Here is a 13,711-nt window from a genome sequence, read left to right on the forward strand (position 1 = left end):
TTCCCCAACTATATTTAAGTTCCCTATGAAGAGCCAACCTTCAATTTAGAAAATTCCCAGTTTATTCCCATAAATTCCCGTTTATTCCCGTTAATTCGCGTGGAAAGTTTCCGTCTTTGAAAATTCCCGGAATTTTGCAACCCTAGTATTATGCAGGGATTTTGAAAAGTAAAGTGGTGGATTACTTTATTACTTTGGGGGTCATTATAAGCAACAAAGTGGTCTTATATTGGAGAGACGTTGAGGACCGTCCGGATGCTGTGGAACAAAAGAGAAACACATGAGGTTTCCTGTGTGGTTTTTGTGTTACAAATGGTGGAGGAGGTATTGGAGTGTAAACCTACCATTTGCCTTCCTTCATCAGTTCAATGGCATCATTGACCTGATCCAAAGTCATGTTGTGGGTGATGAACTCATCCACCTTCAACTTCTTGTCCATGTAGGCTTCAACCATCTTTCCCACGCCATCCTTACCCTTAAAGCCTGTGCCACAAAATGCACACAAAATCTAAAATAAGAAGGTTGTATCTATGATACACATAGCTTGGTAATTTCAGAACAGCTATTTAGTTTGCACAGATTAATGAACCAGTAGTTATGTCATATTTGTCTCACCTCCAAATGCAGAGCCTTTCCATGTGCGTCCAGCAATGAGCATAAGGGGTCGGGCAGAAATTTCGTCCATGTCATTCCAGCCAACCAGAACGCAAACACCCCAACCTTTCACACAAGACTCCAAGGCACTGCGCTAGATCGGGAAAAATATAAGGTCAAACTTGTTTTTCTGACAAGAAACTTTAATGTAATGAGCTATCGTCTCACCATGACTGCCGCTTTCCCGACACATTCCAGGGAGAAGTCCACTCCTCCATCAGTCATCTCAGACAGAACTTGGCTGATGGGTTTACTGTGATCCTTGGGGTTCACAAAGTCGGTCGCCCCGAACACCTTGGCCTTCTCAGCCTTCTCTGGATTGATGTCAACAGCGATGATCCTCTTGGCTCCTGCAGCCTGGCAGCCCATGACTGCAGCCAACCCCACGGCTCCCAGGCCGAACACAGCACATGTGGAGCCTGGTTCCACCTAAAATAATGAAGTCTTTGCTCTAAATGGTTGTTTAGGTAGAAGTCTTAAAGCTCTGCACAGTGATATCAAAAGCAAAGTACTGAAACATTTCCAAGATAAGCCAAGGATGTCTGTCAGCATGACAGCGGAAAATAACGGTCCTGTTTTCAATGAAAATTGGAAGGCTTTATCATGAGCCAAAGAAGAACAAATGACATTTTGGATTAGCATAAATCCTGCCTCCAATCTGCTCCATCACGGCAGCCTCACACAGCCAATCTTGTCATCGGTCAAATGAATGTAAATACGCATTTTAAAACTTCAAGAACCAGGGCTATTTAAGTGTTTGTTCTGGGAAGTGGGTTATATAACTAAAATAATTATACCCTGATTTACAGAGGTGTCCTTCCAATTCGGAAAAAGTATTATATGGGCCCAATGGCATTACGTGATTGACACAGAAGTTGTAGTACCAGCTTTTGGCCACTATGAAAATGCTGACAGAGCTACCATTGTTAAACTGGGGGGCGTTACACCGCCGTGATGACTTGTTTTCTGCAGTAAACGTCATATAAGCGCAGTGCTGAGATGCCGACATTAGCCAGTCGGACACACACAGGTAAATACATGCCCATAGCATACCTTAGCTGTATTAACTGCTGCTCCATATCCTGTGCAGATCCCACAGCCAATGAGACAGACTTTGTCCAGAGGGGCAGCAGGGTCGATCTTAGCCACAGCCATCTGGTTAACCACAGTGTACTCAGAGAAAGTGCTGGTCCCACAAAACTGTAGCACCTTCTTCCCCCTACAGGTCAACCTGGATTCTAGCGGTGCCATCGCATTGTGACGCCCAGTATTGGCCCTGAACAAAATAAAAAATGTTATGTAAAAGAACCTGAAGAATGTTTTGACTGCTACTATTACAAGGTTCACTGAAAACTGTCAATAAACCAACAAATGTGAAACGGTCTAAAATGTGATCTCTACAAACAGACCCTTATAGGTCACCTATTATGCAAAGTCCACTTGTTGATGTCTCTTCTACATAAACATGTGTCCCCTCTGTGTAAAGAGACTCTGAAAGTTTCAGGAAAAAAGATTCGCTCACTTTTTGTCCTGATCCATTTATATAAAAACCTGTCTGAAAAAGAGCTGATCAGATTTTGGCCACTTTATGATGTCATAACGATTTTTTGGGTTGTGTAACCATTAGCCAATCATCAACCAATGTGTTGTTTTTAACCAAATATGGGGGTGGGGCACCTTATTTTCATCTAAAGTAAAAGACAGAGAATCAGCACTTTTGAAACAGAGCTGAAACAGAGGGGTTATGGGATGCTACAATGCATGATCTGTTTGGTATTTCGAGCCAAACACTTCAGAGACATGTTTTGTATATATCTGAGACCTATCATATATTTAAGTTACACCAATGGAGACTTTAAACTGATAAAATGACAAAACTTTCATCATTACCAATTAATAATAAATAGAAGAAAAAATCTGTCCATAACGCATGAACACACTCGGAATGAAATAAGATGTTCAAAGGGAAAATGTTTGTGGCAGAAGATGAGTGCTAAGGGAGCTCACCATCCTTTATCACACTGGTTGGTCTTTGGACTCTTACAGAAGCGACATTCTCTACATTGACTGACGAACAGGGGTATGACATGGTCTCCTGAAAGGAAAAAACAGTGTGATAGTCACATACACTTTACAGTGGGGTAAACATAATGTGTTGGCATAATGGCACCAATAGGCCTCGGTTGAAGTCCCTTATCCACCAACACCCCAAGAATAATTTGTTTGGATTTTCTGTAGCCTACTGATTCAATAAAAACAGTTAAGAAACATGTTAATCGTTAGCTTTAGAGGTTTTGGTCACTAGGAGGGCTGTCACTTTTACAAAAACGTCACAGACAAATTATTCACAGTGCTTCTGAACTTTGGACAGTGCCAGGCAAGCTGAGTTAAACACAAACATTAAACATTAGATATATCAACCCTTTGTCCTCACCTTGCAAATAAAGCAATATTCAGAAACTGACCTGGTCGATATTCAGTGACTCCAGGCCCAACACTCTCTACGATGCCAGCTGCCTCGTGCCCGAGGACTGTTGGGAAGCCGTCCTCATGCTTATTCTCAAAAAGTTGGTAAAGGTCCGAATGGCACACTGCAGTCGCCACAATCTGAAGAAATATGCCAAATTAGTTTTTGGTCTCAAACATTAGTTTCAAGTCTTTTCAAAACAACATTTAGCAAACTATGGATCCATTCAGGGTTATAGTTAGGGTTATAAAAGCAGGGAATGCTTAGGGGTATGGCATTATTGTGTTGAACAAGCCCTACCGCAGCATTGGTGTAGTAAAGAACCATAAAAACACTGCTGTGAATTTCTGCTAGTTACTACATGTAGTTTTTAGGCATGTTTTTGGCTGGTCAAATTACCATCACAATTTCAATCACTTTAATCACGGATGCACCTTACTAACTTAGGTAAATAGCTCGCTATAATTCTCCTGTTGTGTTCGGGTCAAATCTGACCGATTTACTACTTTCATCAATCATAACATTTTTGTTTTACATTTAGGTTTTATGATATCCTTCACAGTAGACATTTGAACATATCAAATTGCTGATCACCACTTTCATTGAATTTTTGATGATTTAGTCAATTTTGTAACACCCATGGTGTTTCCCATAAAGAAAAGGAATTAGTAACCATCCGGATCAGATAACACACACACACACACACACACACACACACACACACACACACACACACACACACACACACACACACACACACACACACACACACACACACACACACACACACACGAGATGTGTTTCCCCCCCTTATGTGCCCATCCCCCCATGTGAATCACACCTGGCACACGCAATACATGTTCAGTGTCTATTCTTTGTATATTTACTGCAGTTTTTCATGTATACCAGTAGTCTGATACAATATTTACAGTTTGAAAGGGTGTTAAATTACATTTGGTGATGATTAATGGTAATAGCAGTTAAAACAGGACCGGTCAAATTTGACCGCGAACACCAAAGTAAGCTGGGGGAAACGAACATAACATGAGGGTTAAATGGCAACTTAGTGTTTGTTTTGCTAATGGGACGTGTCCCTCCCCACTTTTGCCTCAGAGAAAACTCAAGGCTTTAAACAGTAGTCCAAAACCAGTGGGTGACATAATGGCCACTACTTTTTAAAGTCTATGTTAAAAACACGCTTCTTCTTCGTAGTACTAGAGAAAGTGAGGCTGCTGCAGAGAAGAGAAGCAATTACACACCATGAGTTCATGTGTTTTTTCTGATAGTGGACGCTTCTCACCTTGATGCGGACCTCGTTGGCCTGGGGTGGGGCGACCTCTATATCCTCTATCACCAAAGGCTTGTTGGACTCCCAGGCCACTGCTGCCTTGCATCTGATGACCTACAGGGCACGATATTAAATGAATGATGGCTGTATTACAATATACCCCGGGAAGAGTTACAACACAACACATTGCCATGGGACTTTGTAACAATTGTAATACATATAATCCACAAATCTTAGTGAAGACCAAGATATTTAAAGCAACATGTCGTCAGCTTTGCAAATTTGCTGTTAAAAGGCTACAAGCTTTCCCAAAATGTTGCAACCCTTTGTGCTATGATTCAAACACTAATCCAGAGGTGCATTGCAATTACAAATCAACTGACTGCCACTTTTGAAAAGAGTATCATATCAAGGAAATGGGTTTTATGACATTCTTCCAACATTTCTAATTACATACTAACAGCTAGTGTCTTCAAATGATTCTGATACATAAGCTCCTGCAAAAGCAATCAAATTTGTTATTTGACAAACACAAGCTCTAAAGCTAGTTTTAACTAAGTAAATACATATAAATAGGGTTAGCAAGCACCACTGAATAAGGCAGTTATTTATTTGATGAATCAGGTAGTTTGCCTTGAATTTATCAGCATTTATTTAACCCAATGGTTAATCATTGATTCTTCCACAACTTTTTCCAAAAGAGTTGGCTTGTTAAACTCACCTTACCAGCTGTAGCCATTGTTGCAGAAAGACAAGTGACCAGGAAAGAAGTGAGGGTTAAGAGAGGACTGCAGCAGTGGAAAAGGGGAGGAGAAGATCAGTAAGTAACCTATCGAACGATTTGGCAAACTTACAGATGGGCAGGGACTTGAACACTTATACTTTAATGGGAGACCTTAAAAAGTAACCATATAAATGTTTTTTTATGGTTCTTCTGTTCTTTTTTCTTTATTTCTTCACCTTTCCCGACCTTTATCCATCGATTGGATTTAACTTTAAAAAAACAGCTGCATGCAATTGAGCACAAGCAGATTAAAGATCTCAGTATACAGTATGTGCTATCATTCTGTTACTAAGTATTGGTTTTCACAATCATATTTCTCCTTTAAAAACTTTACACTGGATGGCCAAATTACATTTACTGTCTTACCTTGTTCCCAGACTTAAAGACTATAACTATTGTCGTCGCAGCTTTAAAATCAGCTGTGGTCTAGAATAATCAGTTAGGTAACAAACGTACAGCAACACAATATTCGTATTAAAGGCAATAAAGATCTTTATACTTGCAAGTATGACGTCTCCTCCAAAGAGCACTACTGTTCTGAGTGAAACAGGCTCTCTTTATAAGAGGACATCAAAGCAGTTTACATTACAACAACATTCTGGGAGGCCAGCTGATACCCCCTCTGGCACTGTATGCAAAACCATCACACCCTACAAGACAATGGGATATACAGATACCCCTCAGACACGTCTGTTGATCACACATACATTTAAGGTTCACTCCCAAAAGATGACCTAATCAGAGAAACTAAGGTTAGCAATGTTAACACATTTGATCGCACAATTTCCTTAACATTCCCCCTTTGATTAATTTGAATCACTAATTGTGGTATCAAACTTTAGGACTAATTAACATTGCCATGTACATTTGTCAGTTTGAAAAGTGTTTCCACATCAGGTGTTGTCACACCCTACCATCTGCTCCTTGCCCAAACACTCTACATCCTCAAGCATGTTTAATTCAACCCGGTATCACGGCAAGACGTGAACATGTGACGATCTACCATGCTGGGAGACGTGAATATGTCACGGTTTCGTCCCTTCAAACGTGACAGTTACACGGTATTGTTAACATGGCCCAACCAGTGGAGAAATACGCGGAAGTGCCAAGCAAATGGTCTACCGCGCCTATTGGTCGGTTTTTATTGTCAAAATGAGATGTTTTTAATAAATGTTTTAATCGTCACACTTGATTTCGCCGATTTTCTTGTTGCCCTAGCTGGTCGACACCTCTTTTAGCAGAAACAAAGGCTACATTAATGTATTAAATCGATGTTAATCCATGTGTGTGGATCATAGACTGGTGTGGATGTGGAATTAACGGACGTGACGTTGTGCGATTGCGTTGCCAGGCAACGCAATTTACAAACTCTTCAACTACAACCCTAATTATATTTAAAAACATTTTAGAAGGCCTCACAAAATACTTTAATGTAAATTAAAATGTAAATGTGAAGGGGTGTGTGTAATGTGGTGATTGACATTATTCACCCACATGGGTTGGGGGTATTGTTCCGCACGGACATTTTAGGCGTTGTGCACACGGGAACGTTTGCGTTTATGCACAGTAGGCCCTATGCGCTTTCAAAAAAGTATTCCGTTCACATGCATTCGTTTCATTTAACGTGTCTGTTCAAACGAGACCGCTGGAAACGCTGTAGTACATATGCCAGGACTGTAAGTGGCGCTGTAACTTCCGCCAAAATACACCAAAAGCAGCGAAGAAGACCCCGCAGCAATGTTGCCATGGCTACCCTTCTGTTTATGCCCCGCGGTGGATTTAGCAACATGCAGTAGTTAATGTAATTCTCCATGTCCACTTGTTGCTGATGGTTGTGGTAGAGGAGCTGTAGATGTTGTACTAACATCTGTAGCATGGTCAGTAGCAGTAGCACTAGCAGTAGCTACTGCTAGTGCTACAGCAGTGAGCAGGAGAGGTGGGGCTATCGTTATTTTGTGTGTGGCGATTGCTGGTATTCAGCGGGATATAATAATTTCCTCAGCATGTAAATATATGGATAAATGCAACGGGGAAGTTAACTGAAAGAAACCGAATCTGTGGATATTGCATCGACCGACCAAGAAGCACGTCTCCGTGGAGAGGACGCGCTCAGAAAGAGAGATATTCTCTACAAACACCGGGTGAGCAATGAACAATAATGGCCTGGATTAGGCAGTAAAGACAATTTTGGTGTATCGCAGAGCGGACTGTTTAATTTTGTTTGTGTTGTTTGGCTGGAAAATTGTCAATATAATGGATCAATGCATGAAATCTGACTCTGTTTATTTTGTTTAAGGAGTATATTGGGCGTTAACAATTCTGGTTTGCCTTTTATAATATTATTTCATTCAAGAACCCCTTGTGCGTTTAATTAACACAGCTATTTTTGATAGTTGATCGTTACAGATGGCTACTGGCCATGCTACAGCAGTGAGCAGCAGAGGTGGGGAGAGGTGGGGCTATCGTTATTTTTTCAGGAAATATTCGTATAGAGGTGATTACACGGACTCGTTTGACCCCCCAGAGAGTTTCGTTTGCAAATCTATCCACCTTGGGACCTGTTATCGTTTGTGGGGTCCGTTTCTATCGGCCTCGTGTAAATAATAGGGCTATACGCACGCGAAACTATGCAGATACAAGCCGTTTTGTCCTCGTGTAAACGGCACCTTAGTTAACCGGACTTAGGCCTACTGTTGATGTGAAATCCGAAAAAAAATACGTTATACACCATAACGGTGCACAGCTGATATAAAAGGACGTTTTTAAAGATATTACTGATTTTCTTTGAATATAAGAATGTAAATACTGAGTTGAGAGAATAGTCAGGGGATTTGGGTGATGGGAGACACATCTATGGATTCAGAATTTCAATAGCTTACTGTTAAATGACGGATATACCTTTCTGTCTGTGATGTTTTACAAATCAGATATTAGAAGTAAAACATGTGAAATAATATAGCAATATCCTGTACAATTATGTGAAAACATGAATAAAACTACACATCTTCAGATGTTATACATACACAAGTGTCCTACACTAATAATACAAAGTTATTATGGCTGTGTGTACCTTGTGTGGTTAAAGCACGTTATTGAATTAGTTGTGTATATGATATGTCAATGAACCTTAGACAATCTTGAAATCTTGAAAGGGATATGCAAAATAGCCATTATATACAGTCTTTAATGAACTATTAGTAGAGAATAACAAGTAATGAATATACTTTATAGGGATCTGCAGATAAATGTTTAGTCTTCTCAAGCACTATCAAATATCTCTCCTGATTGTTGGCACTTGACAATCACCTTTCCCTGAATTTTACTCAGGTGTAACTAAAGCCTGATTTAAGGGTTGTTTATATTTCACATCATTAATCAGAATCTGCAAAGTAACTAAAATAAATGTAGTGGAGTAAAAATACCAGGTTAACCTCTGAATTGTAGTGGAGTAGAATTGCTGTTTTGTTTAGTAATGGCTATTGAATATGGAATAAAGGTTTTGACAAGACCTGGTGTAACAATAATCAAAAAGGACATTAAAAGAGCTCCAGATGTTAATGATCTAAACAAAACAGCACACCTGAAATGTATATTTAAATACTTTATTAAGGGCAGTGAATTAGTTTTTTCTATATGTTTCAAATCAGTGTTATACAGTAAGTGTCATAGACAGTGTTACATTGCTATTATTATTCTTAAAATATATATAAAACAAAACCATTTATGATCTTTTTTTTTGGGTGGTTTACTAATGACAGTTAATTCTGTTTCTGGTTTCATTTTTGTGAAAAATAATAAAATAATAAAATTCAATAACGTGCTTTAACCACTAGATGTGCCTTTCTATCAGCTGTGCACCGTTATGGTGTAAATATAACCTATCTACCAATTGGATCAAATATAAAAGTCAGCCGAATTAGTATTGATACTGCAAGGAGACGTATTGTGTGAAAAGAAATGTAAGATGTTGTTTAATTGCTGATATATTTATGATCCACGTCACGTTTTCAGTTTTGGCGGCAGTGCTTCCTGTTTGTCCAGAAGTCTTCTCATCGGGGCTCTATACATAGAGAACTACGGCAGATATGTAATATTTAGCAGCCGAACCGTGTATTACAATGCCGTTATATGATGACTTTCAAAGAGAAAAGCAAGCAAACTCGGAATAAAGTATTATTTTATTTTTAATTGTTTTTTCGGATTTCACATCAACAGTAAGTCCGGTTAACTAAAATGTCCGTGCGGAACAATACCCCCAACCCATAGATCCGTGGGTGAATAATGTCAATCACCACATTACACCATAGACTGTATATATAAAGCATTACACACACCCCTTCACATTTACATTTTAATTTACATTAAAGTATTTCGTGAGGCCTTCTAAAATGTTTTTAAATATAATTAGGGTTGTAGTTGAAGGGTTTGTAAATTGCGTTGCCTGGCAACGCAATCGCACAACGTCACGTCCGTTAATTCCACATCCACACCAGTCTATGATCCACACACATGGATTAACATCGATTTAATACATTAATGTAGCCTTTGTTTCTGCTAAAAGAGGTGTCGACCAGCTAGGGCAACAAGAAAATCGGCGAAATCAAGTGTGACGATTAAAACATTTATTAAAAACATCTCATTTTGACAATAAAAACCGACCAATAGGCGCGGTAGACCATTTGTTTGGCACTTCCGGGTATTTCTCCACTGGTTGGGCCATGTTAACAATACCGTGTACCTGTCACGTTTGAAGGGACGAAACCGTGACATATTCACGTCTCCCAGCATGGTAGATCGTCACATGTTCACGTCTTGCCGTGATACCGGGTTGGTTTAATTTGGCATATTGGTGTTGAACCTGCCCCCCCCCACAATTCCTCCTATCCAGCGATAGATTAAAGCTCGCATACATGTGAGATTACAGGTACAAAGACTATAGAAACATACAAAGAACCACCAGCACTGGAACAAACATTTGAAATAACACAACCCCCCATTGGCCAAATGTGTCATGGAGCCATTTGTTTACAGAATAACCAGCTGACTTAGGCTGGTGCCCCACGAGGACGAAAACGGGTTGTATCCGCATATTTCTCTTGCGTATAGCCCTTTTTGCCACACGAGGCCGTAACTAAACGATAGAAACGGACCCCGCAAACGATAACGGGTCCAAAGGTGGATAGATCTGGGAACGGAGCGCTCTGGGGGGTCCAACGGCTCCGTGTGATCGCCTCTATACGATCATTTTGTGATAATGATGACGCAATAGCCCTGCCTCCCCCCACCTCTGCTGCTCACCCCCGCAAAAGTACACTGCACACTGAATTCAGATTATTTATCTTTATCTCGATATGGACATAAACGCGAGTGAAGTCTAATCTGACAGGACGGAGACACGCAGCTCCTCCCGCTGTGATGCAGCGGGAGCAAAACACACACTTCAAGTCAGATCATCACCCTTAGCTATTTTAATTACCTCTCAAACTACCTAAACTAGTTATAAATATGTTTATTTTGTACTGTCGGCCGGGTCACTCATTACTGGATCAGCTGCTGCATGAGACAGACACTGACACTGTCAGAAGAGAGGACAGGCTCCGTGTATTTTATTATTATATATAGTCGTAATTCATTTGTTTTAAAGCTTAATAAATAACAAAGAAGACCTTTGACCGGCACTTCTCAAATGACATTGAGAAACGGCCCACGTCTCCCTTTGTCTTGTGCCAGTTCGTCTTGTTGTGTCACGCAGACTACCAGCATCTTTAGCTAAGCCAGGATCATTGATTTGCCCAGTGCCTTTTCCTCTATTGAGTGTTTTGTTTTATTAGCTTTGTTACATTTTCCTCTAGTGAGTGTTTTTGTTTTACCACACCTTAAGTGACTTTTTTTCCTCTAGTGACGGATCTTTTGTTTGAAACCTTGTATACTGTGTCAAACTATGGCAAGCCGATTTAGCTTTTATTCATTTCTGGAGGATATAAAAAAATCTATTCTTAGGCCTACTAGTAAGAATGTGAATTCTTGATATCAGAAATGCAATTTTAACTAGTGAGATTTGCATCGTTTTTCTCATTTATTTCAATGGGAGTTGGAATTTGAACTAGTTCAAATGCCAATTTCTGATATCAGTAATTCAATTGTTGATATCAGAAATACAATTTGAACTAGTTGAAAATCCTTTTTTATGATATCGGGAATTCAATTTCAACTAGTCGAAATGCCAATTGTTGATATCAAAAATACAATTTGAACTAGTTCAAAATCCTTTTTTGATATCAGGAATTCTATTGTTACTTGTTACAATTGAATTCCTGATATCAAAAAAATCTGAAATTGGTATTTTTACTAGTTCAAATTTAATTGTAACTAGTAACAAATTAATTACTGATATCAGAAATTGGCATTTGAACTAGTTCAAATTCCAACTCCCATTGAAATAAATGAGAAAAACGATGCAAATCTCACTAGTTAAAATCGCATTTCTAGTTACAATTGAATTTGTGATATCAAGAATATGCATTCTAACTAGTTAAAATTCTATTTTTGATATCAGAAATAAACATTATACTAGTAAGAATTGATTTTTTGATATCCTCCAGAAATGAATAAAAGCTAAATTGGCTTGCCATAGTCAAACACAGTAAAGGCACAAAAAAAAAACTTCTGTGTTAAGTTGTGCGTTTGGGTTCATGCCTCAGAGTTCGGTATTTCCAATTTCATGCCTTTGAAAAACACAATCTGGTCCTTTTACAAGAGACAGAATATTCTTATAAAGAGAGCGTCCTTAGTATTTTAAAGAAGTCAGATGACCACCGCACCTACTGAACAGACATAAAGAAGAAGACCACAACAAATACAATATACAGGCCTGAGGATTACAGATTTAATCAAGGCTAGGTCTATGGAACAGTATAGTTTACTATATCATATATATATAGATATAGAGATATAATAGTATAGTGGAGTTTATTACATAATTAAAAGCATACATGTTTTTTTTATGTAGTAAATGAACATCTGATTTGTTTAACCCAAAACTAATAATAAAAAAAAGCATCTTGTTCTCTCTCGTTTCTCTTTCTCTTCTATTCTTCCCTCTAAGCCAGAGCTCCTCTGTCTAGAGTGAATGGATGTTACTGCTTTGTGCAAGATTGAAATGGCTGTTCTGAAATGAGGTCTCCCTTTATGTAGAGAGATACTTAACAATATTTGGTCAAATGAATGAAAAACTGAGGGACATTTGATACAACAAAAGAATATAAAAAGTACCTTTCTCCCATTTGGTTTCAGTTTTTCATGTATGGAAATAAAAATGGAACCAGTTTAACTTACAAGAACACTTTTGTCACACTCAACACAATGTAAAAGAGTACAAGATGATAGTATCAAAAGTTAACCTGTTAAGCCCGGAGCCTGTTTTTCAGGTCTCAGGCTCGAAAATTACATTCCCAGAACAAATTACTATATCTTCATTTCTAAAAGGGATAAATTAATAATCTTTTTTCTCAAAGCAATGATAAACCTGTGAGTTGGATGTAGAAAAATCAGAATCAATATAGAATTTTTTTATTTTAAAGTACATTCAGATTGAACATAGTAAACATTTTTAAATTATAGTGTCCGTCCAAAAAAAAACATTACTTATAGTGAAAACCACCCTTGAATGATGGGATAGTAGACTAAAAGCTATAACATATAATAAGTACCCTGTATCAAGATTGATGTAAAACAAGTGACATTTGAGCTTTTTAGAGAGGTTTAGCAAAATAAAACCCACTTCTGGGGTCATTTGGGTGGATTTGCCATATCTTTTGCCCCCCTCGTCGATTTTGATGATTGACACCTCTTTTGAACCACTAGAGCAGGGGTGGGGAACCTCCGGCCCCCGGGCCGTATACGGCCCGCGAGACCATTTGGTAAGGCCCTCGAGGTAATTTATAAACACACGCAAAAAAGAAAAAAATTAAAGAATCTAGACCGCAAAATAATTAAACAAGCGAGTGCCTGTTTTTCCTGGCCAAGGTCAGGGTCCTTGAACACAACACGAGCCTAACGTGTCATTACGTGGTATATGTCTCGTCTGACAGGGGTGCAGTTCTGACGGAGAGCACCAGAACGTCGCTCCGGCACTTCACAAATTGCAGTACCCATAAGGAGCCGTACACATGCCGCAGTTTTTGCGTGGCTGTGTCTTTAGTTGAAAGCCCAGTGGCGATCTGTTCATCTGTCATACTGATCATACAGTCAATAACTTTGTTGTTATTAGCATCTGGTTAGCTAGCTATGCTAACGAATATAAGAAGCTTTTTCTCCAACCAGTGAGGTAAAGGCACATCTTTATATGATCGTTATAGTTATAAAAAAATAAGAGAATAAAGTAAACAGGTATAAAATACTATATGACAGTAAAAAAAAGTTGTTATTAATAAACAAGAATACAGTTTGAAAGGGGAGTGATTTGTAAAATATCCATAAAGAAAAATAAAATCTGCTTACTGTTCTGTTGCATATGGGT

The 13,711-nt window shown here is 38.8% G+C and overlaps 1 protein-coding gene across 1 annotated transcript; it reads right to left on the minus strand.

Annotated features, from left to right (window-relative positions):
- Nucleotides 1–26: 26 nt before the first annotated feature.
- LOC117486680 (alcohol dehydrogenase 1-like) lies at nucleotides 27–5,171 on the minus strand. The gene is made up of 9 exons (XM_034135185.1): nucleotides 5,131–5,171; nucleotides 4,422–4,523; nucleotides 3,120–3,261; nucleotides 2,662–2,749; nucleotides 1,708–1,930; nucleotides 823–1,083; nucleotides 616–748; nucleotides 345–483; nucleotides 27–258 (listed from the first exon to the last, which is right to left on the minus strand). Exons 1-9 carry the CDS (start codon nucleotides 5,146–5,148, stop codon nucleotides 225–227), a joined length of 1,140 nt encoding a protein of 379 aa, XP_033991076.1. The 5' UTR covers nucleotides 5,149–5,171; the 3' UTR covers nucleotides 27–224.
- Nucleotides 5,172–13,711: the final 8,540 nt, after the last annotated feature.

This window comes from Trematomus bernacchii, unplaced genomic scaffold, assembly GCF_902827165.1.
Source record: "Trematomus bernacchii unplaced genomic scaffold, fTreBer1.1, whole genome shotgun sequence".
Classification (NCBI taxonomy): Eukaryota; Metazoa; Chordata; class Actinopteri; order Perciformes; family Nototheniidae; genus Trematomus; species Trematomus bernacchii.